Source organism: Rattus norvegicus, chromosome 5, assembly GCF_021556685.1.
Source record: "Rattus norvegicus strain SHRSP/BbbUtx chromosome 5, alternate assembly SHRSP_T2T, whole genome shotgun sequence".
NCBI lineage: Eukaryota > Metazoa > Chordata > Mammalia > Rodentia > Muridae > Rattus > Rattus norvegicus.
Window position 1 is genome coordinate 146,696,724 of NC_141538.1, and position 15,045 is coordinate 146,711,768.

Consider the following 15,045-nt stretch of genomic DNA (forward strand, 5'->3'; position numbering starts at 1 on the left):
AATTGGGTTAAACCAGATGATGGGAAACTGAAAGGCTGATATTTTTTCTCCAAGTCAAAAATGCATTGATCTATTTATAAATCTGGGTGCCAACATCAGAGATGGTCAGTGTCTGGCCAGGAGGGGGGTCTTTCCTCCAGGCAGAGGCTCACGGGAAGCCTCTATCAGCAGGCAGAGTCTCTGTTTCTGTGCCTCCAGTTCAGTGATGGGTTTGAGAAGAAGGCCCAGGACAGAAACCAGCCCCAGCTTCCCTCCCTTCTTAGAAATAGCTCCCCAATTCTCAACCCTACCCTCATTCCTCATCACCCTACCTCCAGACCTGAGTTTTTCAGAGAGCCCATCTTCCCTACCTGGCCCTTTGCAAATGCTTCCTTAGACCTGTCTTCCTTGAGGTGGGCATCACCACCCTCCTTCTCCTCTTCAGGGCTGACAGCTCCTTCCCTCACTGTTGACAGGCATCACATTGGAGGAGGCTCCTGAGGGCCGTTTCCCTCTCTGCTGCATGGTCTTCTCCTTGGAAGTCACACAGCCCCCAGCTTCCTCCTCATCACTGTCCCCTGCTCTCTGCCTACCCCTCATCTTGCCACCTCCTTGTCTCTCATGCCTCAGTCTTCTCACCGCATTTCTGAGGTAGAGCTGCCCTCTGCTTTGGTGGAATCCAGGGTCATGCAACCTGCTCTGGCGCCCTTCGCCTGTTGGCACTTTCTCTTATCAGCCATCTTGTTCCTGTTGGCTATCTTTCCCTTAGACTCTCCAACCCTGCTCTCAGCTCTTGCCCTCATCCTTTCCATCCGTACCCGGTGCCCTTGTCACAAAAGGGGACTCCAGTTTAGTATCAGAAATCGACAAGCCCAAGAAAATGGGATGGGGGTAGCCTTGGCTACCTCTCAGCCGCAGCTATGCCAGAAGCCTCAGCTCCTTTGCTTCACTGGTCACATGGCCAACCCGCAGTCATGTCCACCGTCCCTTTCATGTCTACGTGAACAAGGCAGGCAGTGCTACCAGGTGCTGTCCATGCAAGAGAGTGAACTCCGTTCCTAGTGACATAGCAGGGCTGTGACTGTCCACTGAGCTTCAGTCTCCTGTTCTCTAGAGGGAGAGCTTTAAAAGCCTTGAAAGGTCTTGTCAGTATCCAGCCTTGCTTCCCATAACAATTACCTCACTTTTGCCAAAGACCTTGACCTCCTGCTCTACCTGCAAACTCGTCGCCACACTGTCCTCATTCACGCCTGTGAATGACAAGAGTCTCTGCGCTAAGGCTAGGCAGCCAGCATCCACACGGTCTCTGCTTGCTGCTTCTCCCCCTGTAGCCTCCAGCTGCCCTTCCCTGCTCTCCATAGCCTCTGAGCCATTCAGTCTCCATCAGCATCCCCTGCTGCCCTCTTGTTCTTCTTAGAAATTAAACTGTGGCCAAGCTCATTTCATCTTTAGACTATTTTAACCGCCATCTGAAGGTGGTTACCTAAGAGTCAGGACCTGATCCTTGTCCTCTGCTGAGAAATGCTTTCTTTGTGAGTTCTCTGCCCTTTCTACCATGCCGTCCTCCCTTCCCTTTGGCCACATTGTATCTCATTATACCAATCCTCACAACATCCACAGTGGTCACTGTTTGGTCCTTTGCTTTCTGCCCCACCCTTAAGTTCCCCGTTTGTTGATCTCCCTGGCTCATCCTCCTCCAAGCTCTGTGAACCCCCACTTGCCTTGGGAGAGTCTACTCTACTACCGCTCCCCCAAAATAGTCCATCATGTCCCTTTCTGGGACGACTTCTCTTCCCACCTTTCTTGGTTGTTCTCATACTTCTCCTGGCTCACGTATAAGTTACATTTTCAAATTTTGTTCTTCTGCCCTACACTTGAGATCCAGGAAACTGTTCTTTAGTGGCAATTCCTCAAAACACAGCATGCCTTTGTGACCCTTCATGCAGTCCCCTGCTTCCTGTGTTTTTGTCTGAATGGAGCACACCCCATGGCCAAGCCAAACCTGTAGGTGTGGTAGACCTCGGCCCCTCCCTTACTCCTGCATCCCTACCCTTGAAGCTGGTGGCTTCTTCCTACTCCAGAGTCCTCACATCTTCCTGGTTCTCTCCATACCCTCTGCCAGGACCTAGTGTACGATACCATCAGAACATCTCCCACCAACTGAGGCTCCACAGAAGCCAGGCATCTATGCGCCCTGGTCCAGACTGCATTTTCTACTACCCACACTAAACCAACCATCCCAATATGCATTGAGTGAATGAAAATGAATGCTTTCCCAGCTTCCAGCCAGCTACTCTTAGGCCATTCCCCAGACAGGGCTCAGTCTCCTCCCAAGTAAAATAGAATCCTTTATCACCCACCCCCCCATCACCGACCATCTAAAGACCAGTCTTGCTCAGAGATCGAACAGGCCCTTGTCTTGCCTGTTGCATGGGCTGGTCTTGCCCATCAGAGCCATTCCCAGCCGTGTCTCTTGCCGCCTTGCAGAAGGCAGGAGCGTGAGAAGTGGGAATCCCTGAAGCCAGCCCATTGTCTGTGGGTCTCAGATCCACCACTTCTGAGCTCGGAGGCCCTTTGTAGTCTTTGTGCCATATGTCTCTGTGTTCTTCCCCCTCTTTTTAAATGGGGGAGACAGTCTCTTCTATTAGAGATACTGTAAGGGCAACATGAGTTAATATATAAAATGCTCACAGTGGCCAATGGCTGGATTCAGGGATTCCATACATGAAAGTTGGTTGGGATAACAGTGGTTCAGCAGGTTGTTCACTGACAACTGTCGAACGCTGTACAATCCTGCATCAGGAACTCAGCCTGGCTTCTTCCCTCCACCCCGAGAGCCCCTCCTCACTCTCACTGCCAAGCCTCGAACTACTGTCTCCTCCGTGGTCTTGGGCTTTGTCCAAGTAGCTTTATCTGGCCCGGGGCTGGGATTCCATGAGGTGAGCAAGATGCTCGCTTTGGGCACACAATTTGAGGGTGGGGCCCCGACCTCAGCTATTAAGATAAATAGCACTTTTAAAATCGAGATTAACACAAAAAAGTCACGGCTTTAAATGAAAAGCAGTCGTTTTAATTGGAGAAGACAAGCTGAGATGCTAAGACGAGGGTAAGAGGGGAGGTAAGCCATCCAAGTAAGAGGCTGGCATCCGTACTGGTTTTAAATGTTACATATGTTAATTATGATCTTCTTAAAAAGGCACTATAACATGTTACGATTGAGCTGTCAGCAGAATAATTACAATGAAAACGAGTTTGTCTTACGGAGTCCTTGAGGCACTTAACACTTTGTGTGCCTTGCTCTGTGCATCCTGTCTTCAGCCTGAGACCTCATGTTTCATCCTTTGGTTGTTCCAAGTTGACAGAGACGATTTCCATCTCCAGTGTCTGACACAGACCCCACCCCAGGTAAGCACCCACAGCAGGTGCTTGTTACATGGCTGCTATTTTCTTGCCGATAGGGAGAAATTAGCCAGGAGTGATTGTATGCAAAGAATTTGACTACACAATGGGGGCTGAGAAGACCACCCCCCATCCCAAAACACATGCTCTCTTGAGCCAGTCAGAGCCTCAGACAAGCTGAAGGCAGTGATTCAGGCACATGTACCCTACTCATGTATTTTGTATGGCGGGACCTCACTAGGGAACCTTAAATATGGCCTCTGTCCTCCCATGCCAGGTAATGTTTGCTGTCACTGCCCCGACAGTTCTTGCATCCCAGAGAACATGTTTGGGGACATTGGCAGAAGGTGGGTTCTGATGTTTCTTTCTTCAGATCCTTTTTGTCACATGGGGCCCCTCTTCCTGTCCTTTAGGTGACTGCAGTTCTAGAATCTGAAGCAAGCCCTCCCTTCCTTGGATGATTCAGTGTAGCTCCTTAGCACACACAAAGCCAGCTGGTGTGTGTGCATGCGTGTGTGTGTGTGTGTGTGTGTGTGTGTGTGTGTGTGTGTGTGTTGTGCATGCATGCACACACATGCCAGCTGACTTGTACTGGAGATTCCTTGGTGCCTGCACATGGTCAGACTGACCCCTACATTCTGGGATCCCTAATGTTTCACTTGGAACACACAACTTGGAACAAGTTCCCCACACAGCACGCTTTGTCCCGGCTGCTCTCAGCAGAGAGCAAGAGGCTTGGGGGATCATGTGAATGTGACCGTCACGAGCCTGCACCTCAGTGACTGAGCCTTTGTGGCGCTGATCAGCTCAGAGAAGCAGCTCAGCTCGCAGCAAGAAAGCTTCTGCAGAATCACACAGTGACTCCTGGAAACCTTGGTTCCTGACCACCCATAACGACATCCACTGAAGAGACAGGGTCCCTTCTGCTTGAGAGTCCTGGAAAGTTACCCAACGCTCCCCCTTGGAGAACCCAGGACCTGCTCTCCCAAACCTCGGGTCTCTCACAGTCTTCCCTTCCACAGCTGACATTTTCTCGGTGACTTCCTGTCTCCTTGCAGGCCATCTTCCTCCCTAGAGGGAGCTCCTCCCCACCCCCGCCCCACCCCCTCTCTCTCCCTCTCATAGCACAGAGCTGGGCAAAGGGTAACTAACTCAAGAACCCCTAGAGATGCAGCCAGGGAAGACTCCTGGCCTGAAGCATCTGGGTCCTGACTGACTCCTGGGGGTTGGGGTGGGGGAGCATTAACCTGCCGAGATCCACCAGGCTGTGCTGTCTCAGCCCCGCTTCCAAAACTGGCTCCCCAGCTGGCTCAAGCAAACTTCAAGTGTCCTTAACGAGTCGTTGGTTTTTTTTTTTTTTTTTTATCTGCTACTGTCTCCAATTGGATCTACCAAAAAAAATCTTGAAAGCCCTTCTGTGTCAGAAGGCATCCGGTATCGATTCCCGTTTACTCTGGCTTGCAGGGAGGACAAGCTGCACAGGGCCACTGCCCCTCGCCTGAGCTCACTACTCAGGTGGATGGGCTGGTTTTTAAAATCTGTCCAGCAGTGTTCACAAGCCAGATGCAAAGTGAAACCATGGCAGGATGTCTCCAAACTTCGGGACAGAGTAGCTCCTGGAATAGGTCTAATGCAGAACACAATTAAAGTACGAAGGGTTTATTTTACTTTAATATTTCATGGGGATAGTGCCCACCTTGCTGGGGCTCCGTCCATGGCCATGAGCTCGAGGCAGGGCTTGTTCACATCTTTAACAGAGCAAGAGGCGAAGAGCTCAGGCCACATAGAACCCGAAACAGATGTCCCTCAGGGCTCCCTCTCAGCCACCCACTTCTGCTAACTAGGTTACTGTCCCAGAAGTTTCACAACCTCCCAAAACAGTGCTACCAGATGGGGACTCCCAAGTGTTCAAACACAGGAGCCTGTGAGGGAAATTCCACATCCAAAGCTGTAACACCCACCTTTCACGACTGCAGATATCCAAGTCTCTGTGATACAGTGTGTGGACACAAAGTCACAGGCTGTGATGACGGAAGGCCCTATTGTCTTAGGACACTGTCGTGCAGGACTTAGGAATCCCGTGTAGGAACTCACTGTAGGACAGCCTCGAAGCATGCAGTGGGGGAACATGTGTTGCCGGAACAGATGTAACATCACCCTTCCTGTCTCTCGTTTTCTGTCTTCTTGTCTTTCAGAGATCGAGCAGGGCAGTTGCGGAGACCCCGGCATACCTGCCTATGGCCAGAGAGAAGGCTCTCGCTTTCGCCACGGTGACACCCTCAAGTTTGAATGCCAGCCTGCCTTTGAGCTGGTGGGGCAGAAATCAATCACGTGCCAAAAGAATAACCAGTGGTCGGCTAAGAAGCCAGGCTGTGTGTGTAAGTGAGCAGGGGTGGTCACTGAGGGGGCTCACTGGAGAGGCAAGCTGGATCCGTAGCTAAGGCCCCGTCCTTGAAAACCTACAGTGGGTACCCACAGCTCCATTTGGCGTGGTTTCTCTTGTTCCTAGAAAGGCAGCTATCTGGGTCCCCACATCTAATGTAGAGTACAGCTCTTGATCTTTGGAGACCTTCTTTGACATAGTATAACCATCAATGATGACCCTTAAATGCAAGGTAGAGATGGCTGAGCCTGGCCCGTGGAGGTCAGAGCAAGGCATGCTTCCTCACTCTTGTCACCACCACCACAACGCCACGCTATGGTGGGATGGGCAGATGTCTCTAAGTTCGTAGACAGTGTACCAGCCTTGGAGTGCTACAGGGATCAGAGGCCTTGGGACGGGGGTGGAGGGAATTTCCCATGATCACTCCATCTCGTGTGGTATTAGGGAGGGGAGAGGGCTCCAGATATTCTTGCGTGGCTGATCTTCTTGGGGGAGGAGAAAGGATCTGAGTGGTCTGTTCTGTGGAGATAAGAAGGCAGCCCATCATCTTTCTTGTACGTGTTGGACATACTTTGCGGCACCACAAACATCAGTCTTTAGTCACAGTTAGATTCTAAACGTGAGGGGCTGTTGTGGCAAGGGGGTGGGGGAGGCCAGACATCGTTGGTGTCAGGAAGTCTTGAGGTTTTAGCTTCTCTGGGCTGTCACCTCTTCTCCTCCTAGCCTGCGACACTCAACTCCTCCGACTCTTTCCTTGAATTCTCAGTGAAGGGCAGTCTGCCTGACCCTCTGATCCCCTACCCACCATAGTGGACAACTCAGGCCTCTGAGTTCTGCATGCTACAGACTGAGAGCCCTTTAGGGATGCCGGGGGGGGGGGGATCTCTGATGAGAAATGGCTGGGTGAGTTGGGTCATACCTCTGGGATTATGCTGCTCAAACTAAAAATAAATTGCTTTGTCTGACAAAGCATTTTCTATGACTGATAAGTTTATGTAAAAATTCTTCAGAGCTTTAAAGATCAAATCACTCTCTCAGATCCATATGGAATTGCTCTTAGTGAAGAAAAAAAAATCAAATTGCCTGATATCTCCCCAGGTGTGCTCCTGGTGTAGGTGGGAAACATTGTCAGCCAGTGTTGGGCCCGTTGAGTATTAGGAACCGTGGTCATACAAGGATCAGGGATAGTTAGCAGTGGCAGCTCAGAATGCGCAACCAAGGGCTCCATTAGCATAGCAGAACCAAGCCAGGCAGAGTGGGACAGAGCCTGCCCTGTTGCTGCTAGCCGGAGGTCCTAGCTAAGCTAAGAAGGCAAGGCCCAGCTATGAGATTTCCCCCAGGCAGCACTGAGCTTAATTTTTGAAGTTGATCTTGATAAACCGAATCAGGGAACATTGGAAGAAGCTGAGTTTTGTGAACACAAACCTAGGAGGATGAAAGCCGGAAGGAGATACATTTATGGGGACATTGTGCTCCTGGGCCCCACCAGCCAAACCAAAAAAAAAAAAAAAAAAAAAAAAAAGGTGTCTGGCAAGCAGAAGGCAAACTGAGAAAGGATAGTGATAGCCAATGGTGGCCTCCAGGAAGGTGCTTGACTCTGCTTCTGAAGAGCAGTGCTAGAACATTTCTCTAGAATCTTCCCGAAAGACCAAGACCCAGCAGGCCCTTTATCTCCAGAAGCATTATGCTGAGCCCTGTTCACAAGTAGCTGAGAAGAGGAAGACTAGGCTATACTGGCAACAGTGGGTCCAGCCTGTGCTCTCTACGGTGCGGAGCAAGGACGAAGAACCAGGGCTTGTTAACGAGAACCACAAGGCTGGTACTCTGGGCAGCTGGTATGACAGGCTATCTGGAAAGTTCTGGGATGGAAGGGGACCCCGCATGTGTTCAAGTACCTCCATCAGTTGGCTGTGTCTGCTTACTTGGGTCTAGAAAAACACAACTTGAGTCCCAGCGAGAGGTTGGCTTGAGTGGAAGAAGGCAGGAAGAACTAGCTCTCCCCACATATGACACAGAGGACACCTGTCCTTATACCTCAGAGTACAAGGGACTGCCATCTGTCCCCATCTCTGCTCAGTCTCCAGTCCCTCAACTCATGCATTCATAAGTCCCAGCCTGTTCCTCAGGGAGCTCACAGCCTACTCCTGAGCGAACAATGCTAAGATTACTCAAGATTCCCAGTCTAGAAAACCCATTCTTGCCCTTCACTGAGCCTCCCAGCTGTAGCCAAACTGTCTCCTCTCTAGGAGCCCACTGACCCAACAGGGTAGCCCTCCATCCTTACTCCCCAGAGGCTACATCTCTAGGGTCATATTTATAGTCAAAGATAACTGTAACAAGGGAACACACCCCACCCCCTGCACAGCAAATGCTGGGAAACTGATCTCCAAACTGGGCCATCACAGCACAGGTCACACCTTGACGGAGAGCTGCTTCAGCTCCTGACTCTAGATCAAACCCGCACCATAGTTTCTGATCAATAGAAAAGGGACGGCATCTATAAATGTCTATAAAAATATAGAATAGTGAGGTTGCCTGTCTGTGTCGTAGAGTGTCCCTTACACATACACACAAAGGCGCTTCCGGCAAAAGGCAGCTCATCTAGAGAGTCACTCACCCCTCCCCCCCGGGCCCCCCACATTAGTCACAGTAAACATCAATACGGCACTTAGCCAAACAATGTTGCTCTCCCTTTCATAGGAGTTAGAAGGGGACCAGGGAAATTCTTTTGATGGCTGAAATGCCTTAGAATGATTGTTCAAAGAAGTGTGAAGAACTGCTCTGTTCTGTGGAAGCATTTCCTTCAAAAAACAGCTCCTCCCTAGGGAGTTGCCCTGCCAAACCCACGCATACCCACACCACCTTCATGTTGGCCGGCATTTTCTGCAGTGAGCAGTGACTTCGCCATCCCTCGCCAGCTTCTGAGATGCCCTTACAGTGAGGGGTGCTCAGCAGATGGCTTTCCCTGTCTCAGGTTGACGTGCTCCAACCCAGCTCACAGAGCCAGCTCTTCCCCCCTCCCTCTCTTGTCCTCCTGAGTCAATCTGCCTCTCCAAGGGCCACTGCTCCAGAGTGGATGCACGCGCCATCCGGTCAGCCATGTTGACTGTCTGCCCTGTGCCAAGTGCCGGGTGCATGGGTTCAGAGCTGCTCTACTCCGTCTCTGCTTTGGGAATTTGCTCACGGTGACTGCCCTGAAGACAGTACACTGGGATGGGATCCCATCTGCTTTACCTCACAGAACGTCTGCTTGATTTAGCCTCATCCTTACACAGAGATCACAGAGACTCTTCCAGGCATCATCAGGCAGGGCAGTCTTTTTCCAGAGAAACAGTGAGGAGGAAGAGACAAATAAGCTGAGGGTGGTTTGCGTAGTCCTTGATGCTTGGTTGACAGGGGGAGCTGAGCACTTTGCACTTCATGAAGAAGCCAGGAAGCCAATTATCAGCCCATTAAGCAGCCACTTTCCGTGAAGTTGCCCAACAGCTCTCACCAGGGCCTGGTCAGGAGCACAGAACCTGCTCCCTCCCTTTCCCCATCCCCCATAAGAAAGTGTGAGTCCTAATTGCTCTGGTCTTAATGTATAGGGTGCATGTGTGAAATGAGAAGGTGGGGCCTCCCGGTGTGATTCAAAGTATATATCAACAACACAGCCTTGAGGGTTCAACCAGGGAGAATTGAACCCGTGGGTGCTCTCAGGGAAGATGCTCAGAGGATGCTGGGATGGCGCTTGGCCTTGAAGATAAGGAAGAAGGGTGCCTCCCCACAGGGTTGTTATGAGAAATAGTCTCTCCCTGGTATCTATCTGCCTGTTTTTTTTCCTCCAGTTTGTTCCCAATCCCCCACCCCACTTCTGTGATGGAGAAAGGGCTGGACTGGACTATAGGGCTATCAAGATGCTGCTTTTTCAACTGCTTAAAGGTTACTCCAGAGTAGTCAGGCTCTGTAATGTTGATACTTTGTCCCAGAGAATTGCCAGGTCTTTAGCAACATCTCTGTCTTCTACCACACTGAACACCACCACCACCACCACCACCACCACCACCACCACCACCACCACCACCACCACCACCACCACCACCACGTACTCTGCGTACCAGCTAGGGCAACTGAAAACATCTTTAGACACCGGCAGCCATTTTTTGGTGGAAATCAAGAAAAAGAGCCATGCTCCAGGGTAGCTTAGTGTTGTCTCAAGAGGTCCCCTGCATTTTTGAGGCTATGCTAAAATCTGAATTATCTTGATAATGAGAGAGCATGTGGCACGGAGGAGACTGATACCTTTCATGTGTTCCATCATTGGGAAGATGCGAATCTTCCCAATAATGTTTGCAGAGCAGGTGTTCCCTCTGGTTATAGATGAGACCACCAAGTCCAAGGGGATAAAGGTACTAACTCAGAGGCTATGCAGCCATCACACAGTAGGAGAGAATTGGAGACATTTATTGACAGAGCAGTAATCAGAAACCAGATTTCCTCTCCCAAGTCATGTACATTTTCCATCACACCAGATTCCCAGAATGTGAGGGCTCAACTGAGAAGCAGGGTCAAAGGAAGAACACTTAGGATAAAGTATCGAGCTGGAGTGCAGATGCACACTGTTGACTGGGTTTCCCCAAGAGGTAAAAGCAGTTCTGAGGAGTGTAGCACATCCCTGAAGGGTAGGTCCAGAACTCTGAGGGAAATAGTGCTGTACTCTGATAAGGAGCCCTATTCCTCATCTCCACTTCTCAAACCTTCTGTCCATCAGAGCTTACGAAACAGCTCTCTGTGTACAAAGTCAGTGGCCAGGGATGGTGTGTCTGTTCCCTACTGTGTTATAAACTGGAGAACCCTGGGGCATGGGGGGTACCCTGCCCTGGCTAAAGGGTGACTTGTGCCCATGTCACATGCTACAACTCTATATCCAGAAGCATCCACAGCTCAAGGGAAAATACCCAATACAGGAATTTGGTATATTCTGGAAATTGTAAAGTTTATGTAAATAAGATGATTTAGATACAATTTTCAAAATTCAAATAAAATGTTCTCACTCTCCCTCCCCTAAGTGAAAAGCAGTTTCACACTGACCCATCCTTCTTGTCTGCTGAAGGTTGACTGGTCTTCCCACCCACACGTAGTCCTGATGGCACTGGGCATACATTTTTGCGTGCGATGTTTCAAAACCCATACCGTGTTGTATACCTTATCAGGATGCTACAAGTCTTTTATGCTCGCATTAACAAGAACCAGGGGAACCTGCTGCCTAGTGATTGGGCCAAGACTCATGCAAGCAATTATGTTCAATTATTTTACATACGGTGACAATGGAAATATCAATGCATATGACTTCCTGCTCCTCTTTAAATTATTTTCTAAGGATAATTTTCCAGAGGTTGGGTCATCAGGCCAGTAGATAAACTTCTTTTTATAACTCTATACATATATACCGCCGTGTATAAACTCCCCTCCCCAAGTATTCTACCCATTCATAATGCCAGTAGCCAAATCCTTTAGCCTCAGACTGCTAGTGTGTGGTCTTCCTGTCAAGAAGTGTGGTACCTCTTTCTCCGTGCACACATGCCTCCGTCTTTACAGACAGAACAACTTAATGGCTGTCCTCCATAGGTGACATATGACATAGCTTGTCATCTTTAACAGCTTCATTAGACCTCCATATATATGTGGCCTTTGTAAATGGGAGAATTTAATGAGTATATATTGAATATACCCTTAGGGCATATATCAGTTGATTACTGAGACCTTCCCAAGATTCTGGTAAAAGCTGTGATCCCAAGACTGAGGGGCACAGGGCTTGACCCTGGAAACTCTCTCCATGGAAAACAGACCCATTATGTGACATTGTCCCTGTAGCTCAGATTTTTTACAGTGAGAGGTCATGGTATGGCATGCACACTTAGGTCTGTGTCTCTTGAGTCCATGGGCAGCTGACACCACCACAGATGTCAACCAGTTTGCAACAGCCAACTGACTGGAAATCGTCAGTCAGAAGGCTTGACCTGAGAATGTAGGTCAGAATTGGGGCCATGATGGAAAGGGAGAGATCTGTGTGATAATAGTGAGTTCTCAGAGGACCCATAGGGTATGTGTAAGCCTGTGCACAAGGATATGTCCCAGGAGCGCATGCATAGGAATGCACACATAAGCACACACCTGTCCATTTATGCTCATACATGCACATGAAAGCAAGCATCTGTGTATATAAGCATGCACACGTCCGTGCATATGCACATGCATACACATGCATATCCATGCACACATAAGCACACACTTACACACACATGCACACATGTTCTTGTGCATTGAACATGGGTGCTTGGGTTTGCAGTGTTTTTTTAGAAAGGTTATAGGCACATGTGAGTGAGAGACAGTGAGATCTAATGCCAATAAAGTCTGTCAAGAGTTGTAGACTCCCTTTCGGGGCAGGGGTGTCAGGGGTTCCTGGAATCTTGGTCACTAGATAAGAGCATCAGTCCTGGCTCCAGCCCGAGGTCCTCGTGTACAAGTCTAGGAGACTTGTGTCTTCCTTTCCAGTAGGAAGGTGCTCATTCTATTAGACAGAAGCTTCATGTGTGGCCTACACACACACACACACACACACACACACACACACACACACACACACACACTTTACCAGTCTTATATTCATTATTTTTGTGTTTTGCTGTTTTGTGTTGTTTTACATCTCCATGTAGACAAATTCCTCAATATTTGTGGTTTCTTCCCAAAGCTGACAAAGTTGTCATTCTGTCATGAATCTGAGAGACGATTTGTTCTATTTTTAGCTACTTGTCAGTGATTTGATTTCTAAGCTGTAATTTGTTAATCCATCTGGAGTTTATCTGGATGAATGTATAATATTGTCCAAACTCTTAGGCAGTCTTCCAACATAAGTTTTAAGTAATTCTCCTCCCTTGTGATCCGAGGAAAATAGATTGTTTTATCACGCTCCGAATCCTCAAATGTAGTTAAGTCTCCTTCCCTGACTCGCCCTTTGTTCTCTTGCTCTGCGTCTGTCTCGGCCCTGGTATTGAATAATTTTAATTGTTGTTTTATAATATGTTCTAATATCTAGCACAGCTAAAAACGACTCCTTCCTCCCTTAATTATTTTCTCTTTCAGAATAGTCATTGTTATTCCCAACTGTTTGTTGTTCAAGATTAATTTTAGAATCATTTTGTCAGAGTAAAAATAAAAGCCTACTGGGATTTTGTGTGTGCGCTCCTGTTAAACTATAAATTAACTTGAAGAAAACAGACGCTCTCCTAATACAGCAGCTTCACACCTAGACACTGGCGTGTCTCTTTTGCTTCCTCTACCTGCGTTGGACTAAATATAACAGCTCTGTCGTGCACTACGTAGAGGTCACAGTCATAGCTCCTTAGCTGTCTTTTTACTGTCAGGTGCTTTTTGCAGGACCCTGCCCACCTCTGCACCATGCACCATGCCCTGATGAAGTTTGCCCTCCTTTGTTCCCAACAAACGATAGCTGGCAACTGGCATTCCCTGTAAAGACGTGATTCCAAATTCTCCAATTTCAAACATTCTTTCCTTTGGCCCAGAAAATATCGCAATAGCTAGAGCCCTTGGAAATTGCCTTTTTCAAAGGCTCAGAGCCAGGGCTGGGATGGGCCCAGATCTGAAACTGTCAGCCTCTGTGTGGGGACAACACTCCTGGGGGGCCTTTGTGTTGGGGCCAGGAGCTGCCTATGAGCTATGTGAGCCTGTTTGAGGAAATGTCCTCCAGGTTCTGTCAAGGTTCCACCTATCTCAGAGGACCCCAAAGAGATAAACTGGGAACATGGGGAGTTCCAGGGTACCCCTCTCTCTATCCTCTAGTCCTCAAAAACTTGGCTTCTAAGAACCTGCACCCTGGCCTTGCTGGTATGTATGGAATAGGGAATAGCCTCCTCTGTAGGTGGGCCACCGGAGAGCCTATGGGATTTATTTGTCACAGAACTGAAAATGTCATGATAGTCATGGCTGTGAAGCATCATGGTGCCTTGGGGTCAACCTGGCTAAGGCAAGACTAAGATGAGAAAGTTAAGGGCTAAGAGAATTGACTCTGGATAAGAAGTTGGCTCGCGCGACAGCACTGTCAGCCTGTACGAGAAAGGAGTCAATGCTGTCAGGCCAGGCCAGGGTGGGTCTCATAATCTCTTGTTACCTTTGTGTTGGAATGGGCATGGGAAAGAGACTTCTGGGTAATAGAGTCTACCCCTGCAATGCGTATCCATCTACCAGACAGGGGCCACAGTGACAGAAAAGTGCAGTGCTAAGAGCAGAAACTAGAGAAGAAATTGCGAACTTTCAGCAGCCCCATAAGCATTAAGCACTAAGGAGGGGTCATCGAGAGAGTGACAGTGAGAAGGGCCTATGGGTGAGCTCTGCTCCCCGTCCTCCCCCAAGCACACCAGATGCTGACTTGGACCATCCCACACCTTCAGTCACTGGCTTGTGGGAATGGAATATTCTAGTCAAAGTGTTGTCTGGCCTAGCTGAGCTTGGTTTAGAATCTGGCTATAAAAATTGCATCTGTGGAATATAGGCATGAAATGTTGGAGCTGGCCAGAGGCTAAGAAGTCAGAGGCTCATGGTGGATGTTCCCTGCGTGTGTTTTATTACAGTGTCCAAGGAGGTCAGTATGGATGCTGGATATCACCTGCTATACTCACAATTTCTTTGTTCAAATACTTTGTGGATTAAGGTGGTGTCTTAGGTCACTCTGCTCAGTCCCAAAACGACCCAAACCCAGCTCATCAACACTCATCAGCATCACTCATGGACATATTGAAATACAACATACCTGGCCTCGTTCTCTGAAGTTTCCGGTTCGCTGGGCCCAGAAATGATAAGTTCTAGAATGTTCCCAAGTGATCTAAATATCAAGGCAGATTTCTGAACCACTAACATGGAATGCCTACTGTGTGGCAGTGGCTTAGGGATTTCTGAGATCTTTGGTCCCACTGTGAGATAGCAGCACGTGAGCTGTGGCACCATGTCACATGACGTGACCCGTTATGGTCAGACATTGGGACTGGCCAGGCCTCAGCTGCCATGGTGGTCCTGATTTCCTGGAGCCTGTGGAATAGTAGCCTCCATGTTGGTATCCTAGCAAGAACAGGATGCCTGGCCTCATGCTTGGACCTCACATGCCGGAGTGATTTTTCAGCTTTCCTTTTGTTTTAGCAGAATGGTTGTCGGAGGGTCTCTACTCACTGGGTGTTGTGCTTTCGGTGGGGGAGTAGAGGCTTTAGTTCTCCCATGGTCCTCCGGGAGCTCTT

The 15,045-nt window shown here is 48.9% G+C and overlaps 1 protein-coding gene across 3 annotated transcripts in view; it reads left to right on the plus strand.

The window, feature by feature from the left end:
- The window catches only part of Csmd2 (CUB and Sushi multiple domains 2), a 569,250-nt gene that overhangs the window by 346,853 nt on the left and 207,352 nt on the right, over positions 1 to 15,045 (plus strand). For 2 of the 3 annotated variants that reach the window (XM_087548710.1, NM_001446899.1), the window contains 1 exon segment: positions 5,574 to 5,756. The exons of the other annotated variant lie outside the window; for it this stretch is intronic. In XM_087548710.1, the coding sequence (XP_087404836.1) occupies positions 5,574 to 5,756 (183 nt within the window). 3 annotated transcript variants of the gene reach the window in all.